Source organism: Ictalurus furcatus, chromosome 25 (assembly GCF_023375685.1).
Source record: "Ictalurus furcatus strain D&B chromosome 25, Billie_1.0, whole genome shotgun sequence".
NCBI classification, from domain to species: Eukaryota; Metazoa; Chordata; class Actinopteri; order Siluriformes; family Ictaluridae; genus Ictalurus; species Ictalurus furcatus.
This window is the reverse complement of record NC_071279.1, coordinates 12,816,601-12,843,246: the sequence shown is the minus strand read 5'-3', so window position 1 is coordinate 12,843,246 and position 26,646 is coordinate 12,816,601. Positions and strand designations below refer to the sequence as shown.

Below are 26,646 nucleotides of genomic sequence, written 5' to 3'. Positions count from 1 at the left end.
GAAAACGAATGTTTGGGAATCTATATTATTTTTGTACTGACTCGATAATGTAAAGTCATAAAATAAAGTTGTATAACAATGTTTGTACTTAAAAATTATTTAAAAAATAGGGTGCCTAAAGCTTACACTGCAAAAAGTTTGTGGAAACCCAATCACACTCATATGTGCTTGTTGAACATTCCATTCCCCTTTTACTGTAACAATAACCTCCACTCTTCTGGGAAGGCTTTCCACTAGATTTTGGAGCGTGGCTGTGGGGATTTGTGATCATTCAGCTACAAGAGCATTAGTGACGACAGGTACTGATGTGTGAGGAGGTCTGGGGTGCAGTCAATGTTCCAGTTCATCCCAAAGGTGTTCAGTGAGGTTGAGGTCAGGACACTAGAGTTCTTTCACTCCACCCTTGGCAAACCATGTTTTCATGGAGCTGGCTTTGTGCACAGGATCATAGTCATGCTGGAACATGTTTGGGCCTCTTAGTTCCAGTGAAGGGAACTTGTTATACAAAGACATCCTGCACAATTGTTTACTTCCAACTTTGTAGCAGCAGTTTGAGAAAGAATCACATATGGGTGTGATGGTCAAGTGTCCACATAGATTTGGTCATAAAATGTATATATGATACTAGAAATACTGTATGTGAATCCTTTCAGAATTATATAGCACTGATTTTGTTTATTTAATTACTGTCATTATATATTTAAGTGACTACAAAAGTGTGAGGGCAAACGTTTACATCTCCAATTGTTTATGGATTGGGGTATTTTTTTTGTTTTGTTTTGTTTTTAAAGGAAAAGGAAAAAAGCGCGTTCGCGTGAGCCGTCACTCCCAAAACGTGCTCGTTCCTGCTTGCTTGCGTGATGACGTCACATGTCAGCTTTTTCCGCTTTCCATAATTGGTAACTGACGGACGGTAAAGATGGCGACCAAGCCGCTCGTGTGTTTAACTACTAAGGAAAGATGACGGTCACACGCATAGGAACGTACTTTACAGCTGCGTCATTGTCGGTGTACAGTTAGGAGACTTTAGGACTAACACTTGGGCAGCTTGTTGACTTGTTAGGAAGCCATTTTGTCCGCGGCTGTAGCGCTCCTTCTTCCCGATGGAGGATATCAACTCGAACATCAACGCGGACTTGGAGGTGCGGAAGCTTCAGGACTTGGTCAAGAAGCTCGAGCAGCAAAACGAGCAGCTGCGTAGTCGCTCCGCGCTGCTGTCTTCGACCGGGGGCTTAGCGGGCAATGCCAGACCGCTGAGCGCCGGCTACGACTCGGGGCTGTCAGCGGGAGCGGTGGCTGCAGGGCTGGCGGGCTTCACCGGGGCGGGGTTCGGCGGCATGCGGGGCTTCGTCGGAGCGGCGCCGCTGGAGAACTCGCGCTGTTTGAGCCCCAGGCGCTCGTACCATGGCTCGTACGGCTCGGCTTATGACTGCGACGGCTCTCCCGCTGCCACAAACACCGGAAGTAGCCCGTATTACCACCGCGAGTCTCTGGAGTACAACGAGGACCGAGAGTCCTCAGTGTTGGACGAGGTGGAGATCCTGGATCTCGAGGACATGGACTGTCTGAACGAGGACGAAGACAGCTGGTGAGTCAAAAAACTGTGTGTGTGAGAGAGAGATCGAGAGAGATCACACCCTTAAATTCTTTTGGAGTTTAGCACAGCGGCTGTTTCCAGTCATCAAGCACAAGGAAAACAAAACGCCAAAAGCATCACACTCCTGGGGTCGGGGTTTCAAACAGATGACGTCATTAATGATTAGTTGGTGGTGCACTAGTTCATCTCTCCCTCCTTTATTGTCCTGTGTGTGTGTGTATGTGTGTGTGCGCGCGTGCTCCTTTACGAATGTCACTTTCCTGAGCAGTCAGTTGCATGTGAAAGAGGCTGCAGTGAGCAACAGATATTCCTGAATATGTCCTGGTCTGGGGTTGATCTGAATTTTAGTCTGGCGTTCTAGCACCATGCCTCTGAAACTTGGTCCAGGGATCCTCAGGGGGGGGCTTATACTTGTTACAGTGATCAGGAAATCACAGCCTATTATTATTATTATTATTATTATTATTATTATTATTAAGTATTATTGAGCTGTTGTAGTTATTTATCCAGTTTTACAGGTCACAGGAATAATGTCACCTTATGTGTAATGACCTCTCATTTTAATTAAATGTGTTAAGTGAGTGGAGAGAGTTGAATAATACATAATTTAAAAAAAAATTACATGATTGGGGAAAAAAAAGAGAGCCAAATTATTACTGGACATACTTTGATAATGTGCCTAATATCTAAATTATATATATATATATATATATATATATATATATATATATATATATATATATATATAATTTGTTTCTTTTAAAAAGTTTCATGAGTATACACTTGTCACAGATTATCAGCATGTCCTCGCCGTACGTAATCATACAGTGAAAATCCTCAGTGTTTTTCAACAAATCTACAACAAAGCTCTTCCAGTATTTGCCCAGTATTATCATCCTGTGGACATACTGCAGACGTTACACTGTCATCAGTTCAACAAAACTCTAACCGTATAGGTTTAGTACTCAATATGTCCACTTTGTCCAAATCTGGGTAAATATTTATTTCTTTTGTTGTGTTGAGAGAAAGACAGTTTCCATTACACTTGTACACCGATCAGCCATAACATTAAAACCACTGACCGGTGAAGTGAATAACACTGATGGTCTCATTACGATGGCACCTGTAACGAGCAAGAGTAAGGATCTGAGTGACTTTGACAAGGGATAAATTGTGATGGCTAGATGACCGGGTCAGATCTACAAAACAGCAGGTCTTGTGAGGTGTTCCCGGTATGCTGTGGTTAGTACCTACCGAAAGTGGTCCAAAGAAGGACAATCGGTGAACCTGAGACAGGGTCATGGGCTCCCAAGGCTCACTGATGCGCGTGTGGAGCGAAGGCTAGCTTGTCTGGTCCGATCCCACAGAAGAGCTACTGTAGCACAAACTGCTGATAAAGTTGATGCTGGCTCTGATAGAAAGGTGTCAGAACACACAATGCATCACGGCTCACTGATTATGGTACTGAGTCGCCACATAAGTTAATGCTCCCTGCCACACTGCAAAAATTGTTCAGGAACGGTTTGAGGAACATTCCTAAGAGTTCAAGGTGTTGATTTGGCCTCCAAATTCCCCAGATCGCAATCCGATCGAGCATCTGTGGGATGTGCTGGACAAACAAGTCTGATCCATGGAGGCCCCACCTCATAACTTACAGGACTTAAAAGATCTGCTGCTAACGTCTTGGTGCCAGATACCACAGCACACCTTCAGAGGTCTTGTGGAGTCCATGCCTTGACAGCTCAGAGCTCTTTTGGTGGCACAAGGGAGATAGGTTTAATGTTCTGGCTGATTTTTTTTTTATATATATATATATATATATATATATATATTATATTATATTATATTATATTATATTTATATATATATATCTCAGCCATAATATATATGCGTACTATCCATCTGTTCATTAACAGTGGGTGGCTCAGCTCTGGATTCAACCATTTTCTTGTAATCTTTGCTATTTCACATTGTGAATGGGATTTTATTTTACAGTTAAAGTTTCAGACCCCCTGATGTAGACAGAATATAGAAAACTATTATTAGATCGGTCAGACAGCTTCATGGCGACCATCTTGTCCTAAACAACGCTGCTGACAAAAACAGGTGCTCAACAGTAAAAGGCAGGGATAGATCAGGAACGCGGTTGGTGTCCTTTGGTGCCATTCGACATGACCTTTCACTGTGACTTATATATGTAACTTATGTTAGTATATTGGTGCTTTATGACCACTCTCGCAGATAACCCATGCTTATAAAAGGTACGGCCCTTTTACTGCGAAACCAGAGATATGAGCTGAGGTGTCTGAAATGTCTGAACTCAGTCACTTCCATTGCGTGTATTTTAAGGCTTTCCACAGAATTTGTACAGATTTTCCACTGTGGCAGTAACGGGTATGGAACTTGAGCTTGTATGTGTGGATTTGGGCAGAAGCTCAGGGGATGTGGGAAATCCCTGCAGCAGCTGTGGCCACGCCTGACGAAGGTTCAACGATGAGATCAGTGATGAAATTTAAAAACTACTTTGTCACTCTACGTGTTTAACACGTCTCTCAGTGTGGAACGTGATGAGATAACGATGGCAGAGAGGGCAGCTTGCGATCTTGTCAGGCAGGGCAGATAAGTGAACCATTCAGTAGTATGAAATATAACCATGAAGGAACTGATCACCATGAAGACATCTTGCAGTCGACGGTAGTAGAGACGACACGGTGCCACGTTTTCTTTTCCGCTACCCAATACTGAAACCTTGAGCATCAGCGAGCACTGTAGTTTTTAAAGAAAACAGTGTCCGTTATGTATCAAACACGTACTACTTGCGCTATAAATACAATAAAGAATAAATGTAATAAGATCAGTACTAAAGAAATACAGTCCCTTTACATGTAAATATTTCCAGTTCCAAAAATACATTTCCTTTCCAAATCCAATTCCAGTTATCTTGACATTTACACACTGACACCAATGACCTTTAACATTATTAGCACTTAATACTGTCCTCGCTCTCTCTCGCTCTCTCGCTCTGTCTGTAGGAGGATTAGATGGATGCCGCATTCGACTAACCCCCCGATTAGGAAAAACTAAAGAAACCGCCAGTCAATTCAACTCTGAATTCCTTCTCGTAAACTCGGGACAGTCTCCTCAACCCTGTGTAGGCCTGTCACGATAACTACTTTTGTTGGACGATATATCGTCCCAGAAATAATTGCGATAAACTATATTATTGTCATTTTAAGACCATTTTACGCCACTTTACGTCCGTATATCGTATGATAAGACGATGACGTAATTATCGTGACAGGCCTAACCCCGAGTTCAGGGAGTGACATCAAATCAGCAGTAAACAAGCTAGCACATCTTCCCTTTAAATGAGTTGTACTCTACACTGTATAAAATGTTTGCTTTGGACCAATCAAAATACAGACATATTCGCTTGTTAAATCTATAACACTGACTACACAGATTTGAGGAGGATAATCTAAAAAGCTCGTTACCAAGATGGAGGCGGGTCCGTATTTTTTTTCTTCCCCCTCACCTTATAGCTCTAAGAGAAAATGATGTCACTTTGATTTCCGACTTCTGAGGTAAATTGGATGCAGCGTGAGTACCGGTCTCCGTTACTGAGTCATGCTGTAATCCTGAATTACCATCACAGGGGATTAACAGACAGACGGCTGCTATACCGATGCCAGAAATGCTGCTGTAATCAAAACTGTTCTGTTTGGCCTCCAGAGTTAAGAAGCTTCTTGTGTCCTTAATTCATGAAGCTAAGCAGTGCTCTGAGCAGACTTTTGCATTGCTAGTGTAACAGTTTTAAAGAAGAGTTGCATGTCAAGATCTCTCTTTCTCTTTTTCTCTCTCACACACTGAGTTTATTTATCCTATAATTTTATTAATGAGAGTCAGAGAGCTTGAAATGAGCTCCTGCGATATTTCTCCAAATTTGACACAGGTCATTGATTATAGAGAGTTGAACATTCTCTGGATCCTGTAGGTAAATAAACCAGACTATTCACTAAAGGAAAAGTATACACCATTCTTTAGCTCGGAGTTCATGTCTGTGATGTCACGTCACTCGTCTTAAGGTAATGTTCAAGGTACGTTCACAGATTCAGCGACTCGCAGTGTCAAGACCATTGACGACCGGAGACTGTTCATTTACAATGAGAGCTGGAGACATGAGCGACAGCGACTGTTGGCGAACGGATGTGGACGTACGTGTCCAGTGACTTGGAAAGTTGAGAAAAGTTTAACTTTATGCAGCGACTAACTATGGGAGTGAAGACAGTAGAGCGCACGTCATCCATGGCACTTGTGCTTTTGCCGCAGGAAGACAGCCGAGCACACACCACTTCTCCTTCATCTCGTAAGATATGATGCATATATACACTGGTGAATTTTATATAAGATCGCTCTCCCACCAGAACGTTTCATTTTAGCAGCAAGTAAACTGGTTTGTTGTCAAAAGTCGAATGTTAGTTGCGGCACCCATATTACTTTGTAGTATACAGTAGTAGGAACGCCTACCTGCGACTTCATAGTACAGCAACTGGCGACTCGCAGCGATAAAATCACTGTGTGTGTGAACGTAGCATCAAACATACAGCGACTCGCAGCGACAAAACAACCAGAGACCGTTCTCGTACAACGAGAGCTGGCGACTAGGTGTGGGCGTGTCCAGTGATATGACAAAGTTGAGAAAAGTTTAACTTTATACAAATTTGTAGAGACTTGGTTGCAGCGACTGCTTCTCCTTCATCTCATAAGATATGATTCATATTTACTCTGGTGAAATTTATATACAAGCTCTCTCGCTCCAGAATGTTTCATTTTAGTGGCAAGAAAACTAGTTTGTTGTCTAAAGTGGACTGCTAGTTGCACCACCCACTGATGAACGTTACTATGGCAGCCAATAGTAGGAACTAGGGATTAACCGATATTTAATATATAAGCCGACAGTTATCATTGCATTGCAATATTACTAAATCCACAATTTAAAGGAGGTTACTTTGACGCAGGAGAAAAAGCAGCGTGCACAGGGAATGATCCAGGCAGAGCAGGAGGTGATGAATGAATGCATCTCCTGACGAGATTTGATGAAATTCTACAGGAAAGTGCCCCGACCCGCAGCAGTGCCACAACGAGCGCAGTTACGCTTACCCTTGCACGCAGGTATTTATCTGCCCCAAGCACCAGCACAGAGAGTGAGAGACTATTCAGTGCAGCATCTCATGTTCTTGATGAGGAGAGGAACCGTCTCTCCTGGCAGAAAGCTGAGCAACTTTTGTTCTTGAAGAGAAACCTGGTCTGGTCTGCACTTTATATAGTGCTCTTTTTAACCTTACACTGGTTATCATTCTCACACACACACACACACACACACACACACACACACACACACACACACACACGCCAGTGGTAGCAGAGCTGCCTTGCAAGGCGCCAGCTTGCCATCGGGAGCAACTTGGGGTTCGGTGTCTTACACAAGGATACTTTGGCATGTGGAGTCATGTGGGCCGGGAATTGAACCGCCAACCCTAGAATTAGTGGACAACCCGCTCTACCACCTGAGCCACAGCCGCCCAAACCTGCAACTTTTGCTCAAACAGAAAGCTGTCCAGTTTGCTGTGTGTATAGCAGTTACATTACAATTCTTGTAGCCCTGCAAACCTTTCTTCTTGACTTGAGGCTACATCTGTCGTTTACAGTTTGAGGTTTGGTTTTAGTTCCATTGCTGTGGTTTTGCACAATAATCTTTCATTCATATGGAAATCTGTTTACGTAAACAGAACAGAGGCCTAATTCATTACCTGACTGCTGTTTTGCATCTCATAATAGTTTTCTAGAACTCTACATTATTTGGATAATTGGATTTAAAATAAATCTGTTAAATTTGATTGTTGCAGAGCTGAATGGAGAATAATATATTTACTATTGTTTTGGTGTTCATTTCAATAGCAGTGTGATCATTCTATTGGTTTATAGTTTTTCATATTCACATTCATTAGATTCATAAAATGACGAGTCTAATATTAATGCAATTATTTTTAAAAAAACTATTTTAAAATGGGTTTTTTTTGTTTGTTTGTTTGTTTTGTTTGTTTGTTTTTTTACATTTTTGGTTTTCGGCCAAACGCATCCTGAATTCTCAGTTTCTGCCCTGAATTTCCCTTTCGGTGCATTGCTAGTAAGAACGCCTATTGGTGACTACATAGTACAGTGACTGGTGACTTGCAGCGATACAATCGCTGTATGTGGGAACGTAAATATCAGTTAATTCATATAAAGTGGTTAAGTTCAACTGACTACATGGGCTTTGGTAAATGTAATATTGTGTTGTTGAGTAAAACCTGTGCGCAAATACTGAACTAGGATCAGTCATTACTGTTTATAATGTTAGCTTTATTAGGACGTTTTACTAGCAGAGACTGATTGGCATTCCTACTCTATAAAAGTATACACTGTAGTACTTACGTGTGCGTGTGTGTGTGTGTGTGTGTTTTGTTAGGTTGTATGAGGCAAAGCTGAACAGCCCTCTCCAGAAAGCACTCAGTCCTATCGTGTGGTGTAGACAAGCCCTGGACAACCCCAGCCCTGACATGGAGTCAGCCAAACGCTCCCTTCTCCACAGACTCGACCTCACCATGACCGGTACTACACACACACACACACACACACACACACACACACACACACACCCACACACACCAATCTGTCATCTCTTGTGCTTTTCTCTATCTCTAATCTCTTTTTCCCAGCTTAAGTAGCACCGCTCCCATGAATTTCATTAAAATTTTTTCCCCCTCACTTGCTTTTTTAAAAAAAATATTTATTTATTTATTTATTTATTTATTTTTAGGCTTCACTGCTAAAGAGGTTGTTCTTCCTCCTTTCCTCTCCTCCTCCACTTTGGTTCTTTTGTCTGTTTTCCTCCCATCTCCCTCTCACTGAGTCTGTGTTTAGCATGTGGGCTGGCAGCTTACTATACCCTGTCCTCTGCTTTAAGAGCTCGCACATCCGTGTGTGTGTGTGTGTGTGTGTGTGTGTGTTTATGTGTGTGTGTGTGTGTGTGTGTGTGTGTGTGTGTGTTCTTGCACTAATTATAGGGAACGGTCAGGGAGTTCTGGGAGAGCTCAGATCATTGGGAGAGGTGTCCGTGCCATTTTTACTCTGTTACGATCGTAACACTACCATGCGTCTACAAACGTTCGGTGTGATTCAGTTCCCCACCACGACCTTCCACAATGTGCTCACACACTTAGATTCGAGCTGTAGAGATCAGGCTCAATCAGAAGTAGTGCCATTTTGGACATGGTCCACACGTCCTTCTGTAGCCACATGGACATGTGTGGGTGAAGTCATTGGTTGCTTGGTAGCTCAGTTGTTGATTATAAATAAATAAATAAATAAATAAATAAATCAGTATGGTTGACTGATGAAGAGCTGTATACACTCATCGACCACTTTAATGTATTTCCTTGATTGGACAAAAGAAGATTAGAAAACGTCGCCTGTCTGGTTTTCTTGAGTCTGTGCCTACTGTAGCCTCAGATTCATTAGCCGTCTTTCCATCTACATATTTCTATACTCATTTTGGGATATCACATGAAAACAAAACACTGGATAGAAACACCAGATGTGAATAAAATCTCCAAAATGCGCATAAAAAAAACTTGCACGCTCAACTGAGGCGGATATTTTTTTTTGTTCGATAAGAAGGCATGCGGATTAACTAGGATGGAAACACATTTACCGAATAAATTCCTCAATGTGCATTTAAAAAAAAAATAATAATAATAATAAAAAGTCTTGTGAATGTGCCTCAACATATCATGTGATTGGATAATTGGTTCAGAAAAGCAAAACCAGCGGACCAATACCGTCGCACAGCATCTCAAATGTTGTTTTTGTCATTCTGAAATGCCTGAGCCAAAGTCTGTCATCAAAACGATTTAGTGTCATTATCCCTCCAGGATTTAGTGTTTTTGTGATCACAGGAATGAACACAAAATCAAGGAAACGTCGCAATATTCGGAGGAGCTTGCAGGTTTTCAAAGTTACAGCAGATTTTCCGCAGGTTCGGGCCGAGGCGTGTCACGTGACGTCGTCACAACGCGCATTCAGGCAAAAGCCCTCTTCAATTCACGTGCGTCGAACACGAGTACAGCTAAAAGGTCTCGTTTACCAACAAACAACACTTTGAGTAGTTTTCCACCAAAAAAAGCACAAAAACTCCACATATTTTGAAAAAGCCACAGCAAAATCAAACTTTTTTGGGCGCGACGATCACAAAAAATCTTCGACGAAATCCTGTACGAACTGTAAAATCTCTGGCCATGAACAGCTGCTGCTCAGATTCCTGTTGAGACGAGATGCTTTTCAGCTCACCATGGTGGTTTGAGTGGACTTCCTGTCCGCTCAAACTAGTCTGTTTAAGTTAACGTGTAGACATGCAGCATGATTTAATAGTTACAATGACCATCCTAATGCGAAGAACTGAACGAAATTTACTCTAATTTTCACACGATCTTTCTTGATGTATGATGCTGCAATATTTGTCAATATTTTATTCATATCACTCGACTGTAATCCACTGGGTTTTAGTAAGTTGCTTAATATAAAGAAAAGAAGCCTGAACGATTTGCCCTATCTCTCCTGTTTACGCATGTCGGTTATAAGCCCTTTGATTCCGACATTGCAGGTCTTATGTAGTTCATAGGATGACAAAAGCATGGTGTTTTTGACAACAAGAGAAGTGAATTAACTGAGACGAGTTTAATGTGCCGTGAATGCCTTTGAATGCTGCGGAGTCACAGATGAATTTTCTCTTTCCTGGTAAGATGTCTGGGGAGTGTGTGTGTTGTGTTGTGTTTGTGTTACTCAGTCCATGGTAACCAGTCTCTTGTTTTTACACTCCTGTGTGTAATATAAAAGTGGGCATGGCTCTATGGTTGAATAACATAATAGAGATGGACAGGATAAAGATGGAGAGGAAAAAACAAGGACTCGAACGTAATATCCAGCTGCATGAACTTTGATTATAAACTTATTTATGCTTTAAACTGTGTGTATAGTTCATAATTATTTTGTTTTCCCCATTACTATATATTCACTATCATTATAATATTAGTCTGTATTTGTTCAGAAGTTATTACTGAACAGTAATATGTTTACACACAGCTATTCTGCTGATGAATAACTTCACCACCAACTGGTTTGAGACTCATGCGAGTGCATGATGCATGTCCGATAGATCAGATTGATACTGGCAGGAATTCTCTTGAAGTGCACCTATTATGGTTTTGAAACGTGCCTAACTTTGTTTAAAAGCTCTCATACAATAGATTTCATGCATCCAAGATCAAAAAACACTTTAATGTGCTCATAACTCCTCCTTTCAGAGAGCATACTCTGCTCTGATTGGTCGGAGGTCCCAGTGTTGTGATTGGTATACTGCTGTCAGCGAGCAGCCGATGAAGACCAGAGGCGGGGCTTTTTATTACAAACCTACATAGGCTAGTACAGGAAGTAAGTCTGGAATCACTAACGACTCGTTTCAGCTGTTCAGAATCGGTTCCTTCTTTTAGGAGTCAATAACTCCATTTGTCCTGCGCTTTGATTTTACACATTGTGCAATGTTGTGGACAGGTTTCATTTCAAAGCAAACCTGTGTCGAGTACTCGAGTGTCTGCAGACATGTGCCAGGGTTGTTTCTGATCGAGTGCTTGCTTTCTTTAGCATAAGCATGATCTACAGTAACTGAGTCACTCCGGATTACACTTGCACAGTCCTTACAGTCATATTTGCTCAGACTGCATTACTTTATAAATATAATATAATCAAACCAAGTCGAGTCTCCTTATATCTGAACATTTTCCAGTGTCAAAAAGAAATTTATTTTCTAATCTAATTCCCGTCTTTGCTCATTGTTACAGGATCCGATATTTGAAAGATGTTTTCTCTGATGTAAAAATGATCCACCATTTTTGTTGCTGGTATCAACTGGTATTGGTGCAGTCACTCATTTTAATCCAAACCTTAATAACTGGAGAAACAAGAAGGCCTGCAAATGAATTCAACACTGACCGAACGTGTGTTGTCCATGGAAAGTTCAGGAATAAACCACTCCAGAATGTTGTACACATTTTAATAATCAGCCTAATAATTGAATAGTTTTATAAAAGGATTCAAATACATCAGTACAGATGGGGCTGAATTTAATAAAGGAACCCCTTTTATGTGTGTGAGAGAGAGAATCTCTCTCTCTCTCTCACACACACACACACACACACACATTCTCTCTTTCCTCCCTCTTTCCATTTTCCCTTTCTTTTCAATCTTTTATGCTTGGTCTATATTTCTGATTCCGTGCTCTCAGTCAAACTCTTGCTGTTTTTATTCTATAATTTCTTTTTGCTCTCTTCCTCCACATCCGTGTTTCCTGCCTTGACTCTTACACAGCCTCCCCCTCCTCTCTCCCACCTCTTTCTCTCTGTGTATCTTTCTCTTCCTCCTCTTCCTCTCTCTCTCCCACCTCCCCCCCCCACACACATATATTCCTCCATGTGACCTCCCCTCATTTGTGCTTGTATCTTTCTCTGACTCTGCTTTCAGGTCTCTGTGTTCTTCCCAGTGGCTGTCAGCTTTTCTCTTTAACAACCTTACTGCACTTTCTCAGCACTAAGTCCTAAATATTAATTCTAAGAAGTATTTTTGCTTCTTTAGCTCATTTTTATGTTTACCTTGAAAGAAGAATAATAGTTTGGTAACAGGTTGGTGCTTTGCTTATCCAAGTTATTTCGGTTGCGTTTTAACAGTGAGCTGGACAGACAGAAAGGCCGAGCTGCTTATTCACTAATAGACCCTGCAGACGTATTCGCTTAGGGTTTGTGGAGGCGAGGAAACCAGTTCCAGTTCATTTGTGCTGCTTACTCAAGTCAAAATATTACCTGCCATTTCTTTAAAATGTATATCGTGCTCTGGTCTCACACACAGTCAGTCAGATAGATAGATGGTGTCCGATTGTGTCGGTTTACTGTAACATCTGTGAGAAGAGACCTCGCCATTAACTGTACTGGTCTGGAAAGGCCATCATTTTAATCCACATATGGATGGAAACAACGGTCTTATGTTTGTAGGAAGGTATTTGGATCTGTATGCTTATATGTGGAAATTGTTGGGGTTTTTTTCCTTTTCTGCAAGTAATCCATCATCTTATTTTCTTCTTTTACCCCAAAGAAAGGCTGTTAGCTTGATCTATAACGATCTCGCAGTTGTGACATTCTAGTAATGCTTAATTTCACACATTTCATGTATCTTCATATTGCTCAGCACTAGTGCACAGACACAGTGAGATAATATGAGGCAGATGTCACTGGACAGTCTATTTTGACCTTTTTATATCCGACTTGGTTGTTGTATATTATACGTTGTGTGCTTGCGAGTGTCTGCATACAGTTTATACAGTGTTCTGTTCATCTGTGATAGTAAATGTCTTTGCATAACTCTTGAAGTTTTGCAATCGTCTTTATGCTTCTCCCAAATATCAGATTAGGACTCCTTTCGTCAGTCCGTTTCCTGTTAAATCTTCCGTCTAGACTTCTTTAACACACACACACACACACACACACACACACACACGCATATACAAGCACAGACGTGAACACATACACTCCTCTTAGTCAACTTTAGGCCAGAGGTCATGCCCCATAATCAGGGTTCATACAAGGTGCTTGAAGCGCTTGAATTTGGCTTTTTAAAAATAGGCATTTTTATCTAGTGTTTTATCTAGTGACTTAAAAAGTCATTAAATACAAAATCGCTAAATAACTTTAGTGTTTATTATTGATCGAACACAAATACAATCCTTTCACTCAGTATATGACTCGCTGCTGCAGCCCTCCCTCTCTCCTGCCCTCTCTCTCCCTCCCTCCCTCTCCCAGCCCCGCTCTCCCTCCCTCTCTCTTTCCCCCCCTCTCTCTCTCTCCTCTTGCAATTCACTCACTCAGTTTAACAGAAACAGTGCCTTTTCAGCTCTTTTCAGAGCCCTTTAGCAACTTTTAATTTTTATTTAAAAAAGCACCTCACAACAAATCTAGCAACTTTTTGGACAAACCTTATCTACTTTCCATAGAAGAGAGTGTCCAGTGCTGCCCTGCAAGCGTGAGAGCCTGCTTTCTGCCGCAGGTCAGTGAGTGGCAGAGAGGAGCAGCACATTTTATGTCTAAATACAGCCGAAAACACAGCACAGCCGTTGTCTCTAACTTTATCACAGACTCTGTCTGTGCTGGGCTTGTCCGATGGCGTCACGGTTATAAAATCAGGATTTTGTCGTGTATGTGTGTATGTATATAATGTATATGTGTGTGTGTGTGTGTGTGTGTGTGTGTGTGTGTGTGTGTGTTTCTGCCCGACTCTGATAGTGAAAGCAATTACAGCATTAATTCCAAGTACTGACCTTCATAAATAATTTGTATGTATAAATATTACGTTCCTGCCATTTGTTCAGCAGAGCTGGGCATGCAGAGGATTGTGTGTTAGTGATTTTTATTTATTTATTTTTTTTCTAAGCTGACCTATAGAGCCCACTGTCCCTAAATAATGTAGATGGAGAAGACGACTAGAGATGTCGAGTAGCAAAACAGAGGAAGTGGAAGGAGTGTGGAGGATGCAGAGGCAAGGAAATGGACTCTAATGGCCTCTTGAATGTCCAGCTGAGAGTGTGTGGATAGTCATGTGAGAGTGTATCCATCAGTGCTACTGGGATATGATTCTGAGCCTCAATAAGTCTTTGGGAGTTTAGGCTCTCCAGGCCAGCCTTAATACCACTAGCAGTGGACTTTCAGTAAGAGTTCAGCTTCATTACTGCAGCGTAAATGACTAAAGCTTTTCATGGTGTTTCATAGTAAATGGCTACATTGTGTGTGTGTGTGTGTGGGCGAGGTACGTTGTGCCCATATGGAGTGAATAGAGTCTATTGTTAAAGCACTGGACACACCAATAAAGGCTTTCTGTGTTGGTCTTGCCTCTGTCATTTGCTTAAATAGACTTTAAGCGCATGGTCATGCTGACACATTCAGCGGCAGTGAGAGAAGTGTTCACTATCTTTAGATGTCAATATCTGTCTCATCCCCATCAAATCAAAAATGTACGTTTTGTGGCTTTTAGTATGATTATGTTAACCTTAAGGTTATCTATAAGCTGGTGCACTCCAAAACAATGACACAATTTGTATTTAGAAGATCTGCGTGTTAAAAATTTACAGTCTCGCTCTATACTACCAGTACGGTGCAACAATTTTGATGACATCATTCTGCACTTCAGCTTCTCATCAGATTTTCTGTCCAATCAAATGCTCTCTGGCCCCCAACATTATAAAAATCACCCTGCCGAAGTCGTCATTGTCGAGCGAGCGAGAGAGATCATATCAGCAAGCACGGGTCATATATGTGTCACGTTTAATTCAGTTTACCATCTGTTAAGAAGGTGAAGAATGAAATGGCTTGAAATCATCCACTTGCAAGGAGGAGGTATTTGTGCCAGCTCACAGCTTTGTGACCGTCTGCCTCTTCGTTAGAACAGTCACCCTCTGTCCTTAGCTCAAATTGATACGGCCTTGCTCCAAAGGTTCATTTTCTTCATCGGTAGAAGATTCTGCGAGGTCTGCTGGAACAGATGAAGGAGGTGGGGAGAAATCCTCCACAAGTGAATCCAACGCATCGTTATTGCTCGGGCTCGCATCCATGTAACTGTGAAGTACGGCTTAGCCCGGGCTGTTAGCTAATCTAAACGCTATTGGCTGTTTAAAAAGGGGGAGGAGCCACTCGATGCATCCTTCCCTGAATTCCTGTTTCAGTGGAAATTACATCAATAGAGCAATGCCTAACCTTCATGTTCCTCATAAATGATTCCATCTCTTCTATATTTCTTCCTCCACAGCGAATAAGAGGCGGAGTCTGTACGGCAGTACCTACAGCCCTCAGATGGCCTACGGAAGCTCATGCAGTCCAAACGCAGCCAACAGCCCGTACAGCAGTGGCTTCAACTCGCCTTCCTCCACTCCCTCCAGAGTGCCTATCGTCAAGCAGCTGGTACTGCCTAGTAGCACAGGTGCCTGTTAACATTCATCTCAACACTACAAGCCCTCAACCCTTCATATTTCATTCGCTGTTTGGAAATAAACGCAACAAGTACTGCAGTGAAGCAGAGGCTGATTGTTTGTTTTTATATTTGTGTTTGTTGTGTGTGTTTGCAGGTCATCAGCGTGGCTCGGTGGACAGAAACCCCCCCGCGGTAAGCCCTCAGTCATCAGTGGACAGTGAGCTGAGTACTTCTGAGATGGACGAGGACTCTGTAGGATCTTCTACCACCTACAAGCTCAATGATGTCACCGATGTGCAGATTCTCGCCCGCATGCAGGAGGAGAGTGAGTGTGGGGTTTTTGGGCCCCCAAATTGACATTATGATTGTTTTGCAACCCCAAGCCTTGTCCAGATTTATAATTTAGGACTTCTGTAACATTGAACATTTTCTGTTACTTTCTGCTGTCATCATGATTGCTGTCATGGTCTGTGCAGCAAATCGAAAACTCTGACCTTATATTTTAGACTGGCCCAGGGGCAAGAGAGTATATTGGGTACAGAGCAAAGCATTTTTGTGTGAAGTAGACAAGCTGGGGTAGTCAGGGTTACATTTTTATCATGAGACTGCGCTAATTACATAACATCCTGGCAGTTAAACATCCTGTTTCAAAATAACACTAGGATAAAATCAGAATCTAACTGCGCTAACGGGCTTTTACTAGCATTTTTGGGTGAAGCATTCCTTTTAAATGTGCTTTTGAGTAATAAGCAAGATAATGCCTTCAATAATATGGGGAACTATGTAGTTCCGCCTGTGTGGTTTTTAATGTATGTATTGCAATTGTAACTCGCCTCACATACAGCTCAAGAAATTACACCTGCTGCTTTAACTAGCGATGAGCTACTTCAGCTTCTTTTTCCTTTTTCAACACAAGACATATATTAGAGCTCTGAGCATTGCCGTTGCCACATAGTGATTTATTTTCACAGCAACCAAACCGTAACACTTCAGTCTTCTGTTGTCCATGTTGCATAAAACATCCAAGATGATAACATGCCATAAGACAAACTCCGATGACCTTTTTTTATTCATAGTAAACTTGCTGAATGTTTTATTTAAACAATATTCATCAGATTTCATGCTTGCATGTTGTAGAAATCTGTTACCTGTTTCAGGACTGTGATATCGGTGTCTCTCCCTCTCTCCCTGATCACCCTTCGCTTGTGATCGTACGGTGTTGTATAAAACTCCTCGTGCTGTGTGTGTCACCAGGCCTACGTCAGGATTACGCTGCCACAGCGTCACGTCGCAGCTCAGGCTCGTCATGCCAGTCCCTGAGGCGTGGCACGCTCAGCGATCAGGAGCTGGACGCACAGAGTCTGGAGGATGACGAGGAGGCAGCAATGCCCATGGCCTACCACCACCCACCCATCACACGCTTTAGCCCCTCGCCTCGCGTCTCACCCCGTGTCTCACCTCGCCACTCTCCACGCTCGCGTTCACCCACCCGTGCCTCGCCACAGCCGGTCATGAGCCGCCTGCAGCAGCCCCGTCTCTCACTGCAGGGCCATGCCCATGAAATCCACACAAACTCCATCAAGAACGAAGGTAGGCGGGGTTCGACATGTTTTGAGCACGTTTTTACTGATGGGAAGGGAAAATGTTTAATAGCAGCAAAAGCAATTACAGTGTTTATACATTTATAGCCGAAACCTGGGAATGTGCGTAATACTTCTGATGCCTCTGATCTTTGCTGTGTGCCTGTGTCTGTGTGTGTGTGTGTACGTATATATGTGTGTGTAGAGAAATTACGGCGCAGTCTTCCAAACCTAACACGTTCCAGCTCCGGCCCTGCAGCCGAACCTGTCAAAAACAGCCGCAGCTGTGAGTCCAACCTGCAAGTGCCAAACGGATCCCCACGACACCAGAGCCAGTCAACCAGTGAGTGAACACACACACACATGGGTCAATCAGATAGTAAGTTGCACACCAAAGGTCATGGCCATTGACATACACTATTACCTGTTTGCTGCATTCTGCTAGAGAGTATGGACACAGACATAAAGTGAGTACATGTACACTCACTGTCCACTTTATTAGGAACATTATGCTCATTTATGTAATTATCCAGTCAGCAAATCATGTGGCAGCAGCACAATCCATAAAATGTATAACTGCTCACTCAGTGCTTTTTGTTTTTTGCAACATTCTGTACAGCCTAAACTCTAGGGGGGGTGTGTGTGTAAATCCCAGCAGTTTCTGAAATACTCAAATCAGCCCATCTGGTACTAACATCCCTGCCATGGTTAAAGTCACAGAGATCACACTTTTTCTCCGTTGATGTTTGACGTGAACATTAACTGACTTGTATCTGCATTATGTTACGCATTATGCTGCTGCCACATGATTGGCCGATTAGGTAATCGCACAAATGAGAAGGTATACAGGTGTTCCTAATAAAGTGGACTGTGAGGGTATATGCACCTCACAGTCAGATTAACTAAATAAATTAATTTCTGTCTGCTGTTCAGTACATACACACGAGTGCCACTTATTCTGCAAATTGCTGCTGATGAATTTTCTGTTTATACTAAAGAGAGAATCAGCGATGAAAACTGAAACATGAAACAAATCATGTTTTCCACAGATTCAAATTGAAAACAAAATCACAATTAGCACTTTCCTGAGGGGGTGGGTGGTATTTAAAATGTACTCATCCAGTGAATTCAAGTGTTATTCTTCACCTTTGGCTATTGGAGCACTTCTCTGCATAACTTTAAATATTACTATCTATAATTACTATAATTTCTTAGCTACATACTCAGTACCTTTTCTTCTGTACTGCCACATTCTGTACTCCTTTCTTTCATGTCACTTAATTCATGGCACTATTTATCGTGTTAATTTTCTGGAAAAGATTTTAGAAATGTAATTAACATTAATTTGTCTTTAAACGTCACAATGCTTCATTTAGTAATAACGTGAAGGAAAGCTGTTAGGACACAGACTGACTGTAGAGTCTTGAGAATAATCGATGCTGTAAGCAGAAATAAAATAGTCTTTGTAAATGCTAGACAGCTGATCTCAGCACGCAGTAACGTTGGATTGTAATGCTCATTTGACTGATAAACGTAGTATACACACGCCTACAGGACTCTATAGGTACTTTTGTCAAATGCCGAAATTTAAGTGTGTTATCGGTGGAACGTCCCATGTTATTTCTATCCTTCTCTTTCTTCCACTTGCTATTGTTTAGCATGCCGTCCTTGTCCCTGTACCCTACCTTTCTTTTTCCTCTCTAAAGGTAGCTTGGCTATGTTATTGGCACTTCCTCTCTTGGTGAAATGATTTCCTTTTCTGTGGCGCCCTCTAGTGGGCAGTGACTCCTTGGCTAGATAACGGTTTTTCCTCTGTGTCTAGTGGAAGCATGGCTCCCTCACTTTGCTTCATCAGATTAAAACCCCATGCTGGCTGGCTGGCTGTCCCTCTATAGGCTGTCCTCTTTAACATGATGTTATTTACTGATCCTGAATCAGTGTGTCGATGGTTACTCTGTTAAACGCTGACCTTAGGCCAGCCTGAATCAGACCATGATTCCTGATTGTCTCCCAGCAGCGCAGCACCAAAGGCTCTCCGGGCCGGCGCGCGCCTCCCCGAAACCCAAAGAGCGGCTGCAGAGCCCCACGTCTCTACGAGGTAAAACAATCGATAGCTGAAGCCTGGATTTATACACAGCCTACTCCTGGCCACTGGGTTATCAGGAAGTTGTTTTGAGTTAATATTGTGGTGGTAGAAGCTCTCCGTCAGTGAGTTCAGGGACTTTTGAAGAAGTTCCTGATCTGATGGTTATGAAGTCATGATGGCTATCTGTGGAATAATGATTGTGTATGAGTGGATGTTGGTGATGCCAAAATATCTCTGAGGCCCTCTAGTGGCTGGTTGCAGTACAGTATATTTAACCCCTCCCATTTCCATGTTCGTGAATGGGGGAAAGCTCAAATTACATTACAAGCTCCATCTTCACAAATAATTTTTTTGATATCTCCTCCTCCAGTGTTTTTTCTTAAGATAAGTGTGTTTAAAAGGGGCGTGGTTAATGAGGTGACGGTGGTTTTGGACATGACAGTGAAGCCTCATGAAGACACACGCACTTATCAACACACACCTGAACTTCTTGACAGTTGTGTAATAAAGCCATGTCTTGTTTTACTGTAAACAGACCCTTTTTCCTGTGTGTTGCTCATTTTGTTGACTAAACTAGTTCGTTGTACAAGTGAACGAAATGATGGTGTTAACCAAGGCAGCTAACTCTAGCTACATTTCTGTTCCTATACAATTTTCTATTGACTGTATGACATTAGCGAATACAGCGAGCCTGATAAGTTTAACCAGTTACTTCTTTTTTTTAAAAAAAACCAATTCCATCGACAGAACAAGAGGAGCACAATTCAGCAGACTTCTCTATTCAGATGGGTAATTTACTGCAGGTTTCCAAGCTAGATGAGAAGTGTGGAGAGCGATGGGCCCCAAAAACCAAAAAAAAATGTTGTGTTGAGTGTAAATGTTGACTGCTGTTTAGAATGATATTTTCAGTTAGTACATTACATTAGCTACTTGTACTTACTTTGATTAACATAAGATTAGCCAAATGGTCACTCAGCAAGTCATGACTGAAAGCTCTAAAATCTTTTACTGTCGACGGTAAAATCGATACGACTGTGGAAATCATACGGCTACAGTTTAGCATTTTACATATTCACTAATAACGCTGTACTTACTACTTTGAGATAGTGTTCAATGCGCCATCTTAAGTTGCACTTGAGGTAAAAGCTCTCAGCGTGAGGACTGCTGGAATGAAGTAGGGGCGTGTCCAAGATCACTATGTGAAGGCGAGAGACGGGCCTTCTGTCTGAGCAGCTGTCTGTTCATGCTATGGCTCATGTTCTGACCCACTGCGCAAGGCTTCATAAACACCCAATGGGAGTAAATGGCGCCATGTTCTCCACTCCTATAGACAGTCATTGGTTTGAATACATTATCATATAGTCTGTCAGTCTGTCAGGAATTTGAAATGTAGTACTAGCTGAAAGTATGATTATTTATGTATTTATTTATTTTGCATTTAGTGAAAGTTAACTTGTTAACAAGTTGATCCTCTTATAGCTGCAGAGATGCTTTCCTGGTTTCATGCTGGCATTTGTGTGAGGAAGTATATGTTACTCCGCTGAGATGTTTGTCTGTTCCATCTGACGGGATCTCATGAGTGTCGCGAGCTACAAACAAAAAAGCCTCGAGGAGCTTCAATTGAAACATCGCCGTCTGTTTTTCAGCGTTTATTTTCTCTTCCATACATCACCTCACATTCTGTCAATACGTTAATATACCTGTTTGAGGAAGTGCGTAAATATTAAAGCTCTCTGTCTGGAAGAAAAACGCTATTTGAGGAAGATTTCCTAACGCGCTGTCTTAATCCGAAGGTTGCGAGAGGCAGGTAATGTACACATTCAACAAGAATTCAACGAGGGCTGCGTCCCAAATCACCTTCTGTGCACTAAATATGATTCTTTAATAGTATATGGACACCATTTGTGCACGGATGTACTACTTAGGAAAGAATGACCTCAAGAAATTCCTACACAGCGTAGCTTTAATGTTTTAGTTTATTCATTCATTCAACTTCAGTGACCGCTCCATCCTGGACGTTTCAGGTGGTGCAAGATAATTTAAAACGATATGTCTGACATCGATCATTACTGGGTCTGTTTAGCCATAACATGGGTGACTTCAGGTCAAGTTCGATGAGGGGGGCAGTTTAAAGAGGTGTTGTGAAAGCAAACAAAACACTTCTGCATGAAATAAACTCCATCCACATGCACTTAGCGGGCCGCAGAAGTCGATGGCCCGTGAACAACTGGCTGTGAATGTATTTGAACCCAAGAATCTCCTGTTTCTATCTTTAGTTCCTCTCTCGTGTTGCTTTGGAGAGGAAGCAGATTTCAGTGAGTATTCACTGAGGTGCTGGCTGTTTTCCATATTGTGATTTATATATATGTTATATATTGTGTGTGTGTGATTGCTTATTTTTTATTTTGCTACTAGTAGGAGGAGGAGCAGCATGCTCCACTCTTATTGAGGATAGTGAATTAATGAATGCTTGTGATAATCAGACATCATTGCAGCTCATTTATTCATTTTAATTGAACACCAGTTGATTCCTTGTGAGTTGGTTTTTCTTGTTTTTGTTTTTTTTGTATAATTTTTTTGGTTTGTCTGTATAAACGGATGGTGTGGTGTGTATGTCTGTTAGTGGATTCGATGTCCTTTTACACATGGATTATTCTGTTGTGTTGACAGAAAAGTGGTGTGTGTGATTCAGTATTCATGTCCATCCAGTGTAATTTGGAGGTTTACAACTGATCCATCCATTGTAGTTCATTCATAGTGACCACATGAATGGTTTTTAGACATTGCTTGCATTCTGGTTTTGGTTTTTTTTTTTTTAAATCTTAAATACACTTGATTTTGTGCATCACTTTAATGCCTCTTTCTTGGAATTCTCTGCTCTTCAGTTCCCCCTAGCAGTAAGTTGCGCACGCCGGCAGCACCATCACCTCTCGCCCTACGGCAGCCCATGAAGGTGATGTCTAATCCTGGTTCAGTCACTACCACGCCCACTCGCTCTCTGGCCCCGCCCCGTAGTGCTCTGCCTCGCCCCAGCGGCCCTGCTGCCGGGGGTCTTCCTGTGCCTCGCAGCAAACTGGCCCAGCCTGTGCGCAGGTACACACACACACACACACACACACAGCGTACTGGTGTATAGCTCCAAAGTACAAATATTGTATGTTTTGGGACCATTTCTACTTTATAATATGTTTATAAATAAACATGGCAGCTTGAACATTTAGTAAATGCACTATTAACCCTGCCCTGAAGAACCTTCAGATATTCTTGTATTTTTGATACCCAAATACTTTTGAATAATCAGGTTATGTAACTTTATCTTGTAATCTCTCACCAAGGAATTGTAATTTTTTTTTGATTGTAACTTGATCTTTGTACACCACTAACCGCTAATAATTACTGCCACCTGTATGTGTGATGGTCTGGGCAAACCCTTCACATGGTGATATTTTGACATTTTCCATCACACAACGCTCTGTGATACCGAGTTCACACTACACGACTCGCAGGATCTCAGAATTGCTGCCTCTCTCACACCACACAGCTTGTTATAGATGTGTGCACACACCCGATCGCTCGCAGATGAGGTCTTCACCCTACACGTTTCACCTGGAAAGATCCCCCCCCCCCCAAAAAATCCCGCTTCCTCATGAAAATAAAAGCAAGAGCTGTCCATCATGTGACTGTAACTACTTTGAACCAAAAGGAGAAATGAAAGAAAATGTGGAGTAAATGCAGGTTGGGGAAATGCAAGCAGAGTATAGTGAAAAATTAAACATAGCTGTTCCTATACTGTGCAGGAATCGTGATCTTTACAGAAAGACAGCAGTGAAATAAATGGGTTACGGTTTCTCAGATTTGTGTGTAGCAAGAAAACAAACGATGGGCTGTCATTTTTGGATGCAGACATCCAGTGGGTTTTCCCAGCTCACCTCATAATTAAATTCTCTTCATATTTTTAATGTCTAGATGCACAGAGCTGTTTTCCATCACTTCATGACAAGGCCATGAAATTTATCCACTTAAAAAAGCCAGTAACACGTTCACATAGGAGCCGCCTACAGTCATGAAATCTGCTTTGTTAAAATACAATCCCTTGGTGTTCGCGCTGCTCTCAGGAGATCGATGGGAGAACATCTCAAGGCTTACACGTAGAGTACTGTGCGAAAGTTGCATACAAAGAAATGCTGTAGAGCAAAGATGCCTTCAAAAAAAGAATATAATTCAATGTTTCTACTTTTTTTTAAAAGTACTATAAAGAGCAGTAATAAATGAAACCAAGTCAATATTTGGTCTGATGACCCTTTTGGTTGTAGTCTCCGGTGAAACGTGTGCAGTTTTATAAGGAAATGAGCTGTAAGACACGGTTCTTCTGGAGACGTTGACTGTTGCACTCGCGTCTTTATTTTGTAGCAAAACCCAGCAGCCTTCATTATGGGTTTTTTTTTTGTTTGTTTGTTTGTTTTTTTGGGTCTGAAAAGTGTCTCTTACCACTTTAATTTGCTGCTTTCTTTACTGACATACAAACATTTTTTGTCATTTTGTGCTGGAAAATTAATGTTTGCGAATCTAAAATGTTTTTTGTACTGACTCGATAAATAAAAATCCATAACAAAGTTTGTACTAAAAAAACAAAACCATGGTGCCTAAGACTTTTGCGCAGTACTGTACATGCTAATAAGTGCAATACATATGTGCAGTGCTTTCAGCTGCGTTATCCTAATTCCATGAGGGTGTGTGTTTACCCTCTAGGTCTCTGCCAGTTCCTCGCACCTACAGTGGTATCAGGGATGAGAGCTGGAGAGAGGGCTGCTACTGAGAAGCCTGCAGCACAGAGACGGACTGTCCGACCTGGCACTTTACCGAGCAACACGAACGAGCAAGAGTTCCACTCGTACTATCCCCATACAATCAGCGCTGAAAGGAAATTCTCACATCAGTGAGGATACGCATATCATGGCTGGCTGGAAAACAGTGAATGCCAAAGAACCTGACTGAGATGTACACATTCTACCACAGGGCTGCGCTCACACCCCAACTGAACAGCTCCTCCAGAGAGAACAGATCAAACCCATCTCTCTCTAATAAACTAGTAAACACTTTGTCACGCTCTGCTTCTGCGCCCTGTGAAGGAAGGAGACCCTCGACTATCGCGACACGCATATTTTATTTTCCCTGTAACGGGCCTGTTGCAATCTTGGCAGGGTGGAATATTACGTGAAACTATTCTAATGGTATTTCACCACGTGTAGCTTGATGGCCATAGCTTAAAAAAAGAAAAGAAAAAAGAAAAAAAAGTGGCTGTATGGTGATCAAACCCCTTAGTGTCTTTCAGCAGGAATGTCTTGTCATTTTTATGTGACAATTATTTATTTAGAAATCATTATGTAAAAGAAATTATTTACAGAATATATTCCGACTCAGTATTTGCTTTTGTTTGGTTTTTGCATTTTTAGTTATGAATGTTAATGTTAAACCTCAACTATAAAGCTACGTTTCCAAAGGTGTTTTTTTTTTTTTTTTTTTTTTTTTTGACGGATCCATGACAAATCGGCTCTGTACGTTTTAAAAGGTTTGGGTTCACTGGGTTTTATTTAACAACGATGAGATACACCAAGGTTGACATTTTAATAGTTTTTGAATTGTAACCTTGTAGAATCATGGACTGGAGGATCATGGGTATTACTGTATGTCCTAGTGGGTACTTTGTGTCATTTCCCAATTTGTGATTGTCCCAAATTTGGCAGTCAAATTATTGTAACCCATTCGATGTCAAACATTAAATGTTACGGGAAGAAAAGCATATTACAAACTGATAGACGGTGAGTCTATCTGTCTGTCTCCTACTCAGGGGTGGGGAATGGGTGGGGAATGGGTGGGGAATGGGTGGGGAATGGGTGGGGGGCCATGAGATGACATTGTGATGTGTAGTGTGGTGGAAAAGAAAATGAAAGTGAAAAGTGTTCTCGTTGTGAGCTTGTCTCCACAATCATGTTGATGATGGAATGGGTTTAACAAAAAAAAAAACAACAAAAAAAAAAAACACAACCATGGTCCAGCAACGGGAAGTGGACCAGGACGTGTTAGCCTTAAAGGCGACGCACGAACATGAGGAGTCACGGCATTATCGCAGCGAGAGATCAAGTATCAATAAAACCACACCTGAATGGCAATGCCACTTCAGACTGCAGATGTTTTAAACATGAGTGCCTATAATTTATGAAATTCTGATTACTTTGGTGTCTTTTGTTTGCATTTTATAAATTTCGTTTTTTGTGCCAACAGAGTTGACGTTGCCATCATTATTTGCTTCAGGGGTCTCTGCATTTCTTTCTTCAGTTTTTTTGGCTGATACAGGAGTAATTTTTTTTGGATTTGTAATTGCTTTGATAACATTTATATGTATGTTATAAACGCTTTGATATTTATGACTAAATGCTCTGATGTAATAAAAGGCTTATTTATTAAGACGGAGCGAAACCCATGCACAGTGAGAGGCAGCCTTGGTGGGACGTCGGTCCGAGCCTGGCCTGGGCCTGAGGACACTCGCGCCACAGCATTTTGTGGACAGTTTTGTTAAACATTTTTATATCTCCACAAACATGACGCTCAGTTTTTTTCCCCCTGTGTTCACATTTCAAATAAAATGTCTGAAATGTCATGTTGTGGTCTGTGATCAATTCGTAGAAACCCTCAGGAATAGTTGTAACCTCCAGGTAGTGACCTGTTAGTACCTGGATTCAGTGCTATGTTTTACAATATGTTTAATTCACTCCAGTAGATACATATTTATGAGCGTTATTACAGCTTATAGCAAAATTCTATCAAGATCCTGAAATGTTGCTTTGATTTAATGAGCTTAATATTTCATTTAAATGATTTTCTTGTTGATTTACAAGGTGTACTTGACTTCCCGTTCCTCTAATGATAGTCTAATAAGTTTATCCTAGTTAGTTTTTATGATATTGTTTCCGATATGTCTCAATAACAGAGTTGAGGATTTAAATATGTTTACAGTAAGTTTAAATATGCCACTCTTTTTTTTTTTTCTCCTTCTTTTTTTTAATAATCTTAAAAGATTATCTTTTAAAAAATCTTATTAATCTTAAACTTGATCTGCACATTATTTCTTCTTGCCATTTCAAAGGTATAATCAGAGGTCAGTTATTGTCATTTCACAGATGAGATACAGTGCCCTCCACTAATATTGGCACCCCTGGTAAATATGAGCAAAGAAGGCTGTGAAAAATATACACACACAATTATGTATGGGAGCAATTTGTAGT

The 26,646-nt window shown here is 41.4% G+C and overlaps 1 protein-coding gene across 3 annotated transcripts; it reads left to right on the top strand.

Moving 5' to 3' along the window:
- Window positions 1-85: 85 nt before the first annotated feature.
- On the top strand, window positions 86-25,201 carry slain2 (SLAIN motif family, member 2). 3 transcript variants are annotated; one of them, XM_053613823.1, is made up of 9 exons: window positions 86-1,588; window positions 8,106-8,248; window positions 15,536-15,706; window positions 15,852-16,022; window positions 16,952-17,287; window positions 17,483-17,620; window positions 19,292-19,375; window positions 22,249-22,456; window positions 24,113-25,201. In XM_053613823.1, the coding sequence occupies exons 1-9, from the start codon at window positions 1,104-1,106 to the stop codon at window positions 24,177-24,179; spliced, it is 1,803 nt and encodes a 600-aa protein (XP_053469798.1). In that variant the 5' UTR covers window positions 86-1,103; the 3' UTR covers window positions 24,180-25,201. The 3 variants fall into 3 exon arrangements, with proteins under 3 accessions (XP_053469798.1, XP_053469799.1, XP_053469800.1); XM_053613824.1 differs by having other exon boundaries at window positions 87-1,588; window positions 19,295-19,375; XM_053613825.1 differs by lacking the exon at window positions 19,292-19,375 and having other exon boundaries at window positions 88-1,588.
- The last annotated feature ends 1,445 nt before the right edge of the window (window positions 25,202-26,646 follow it).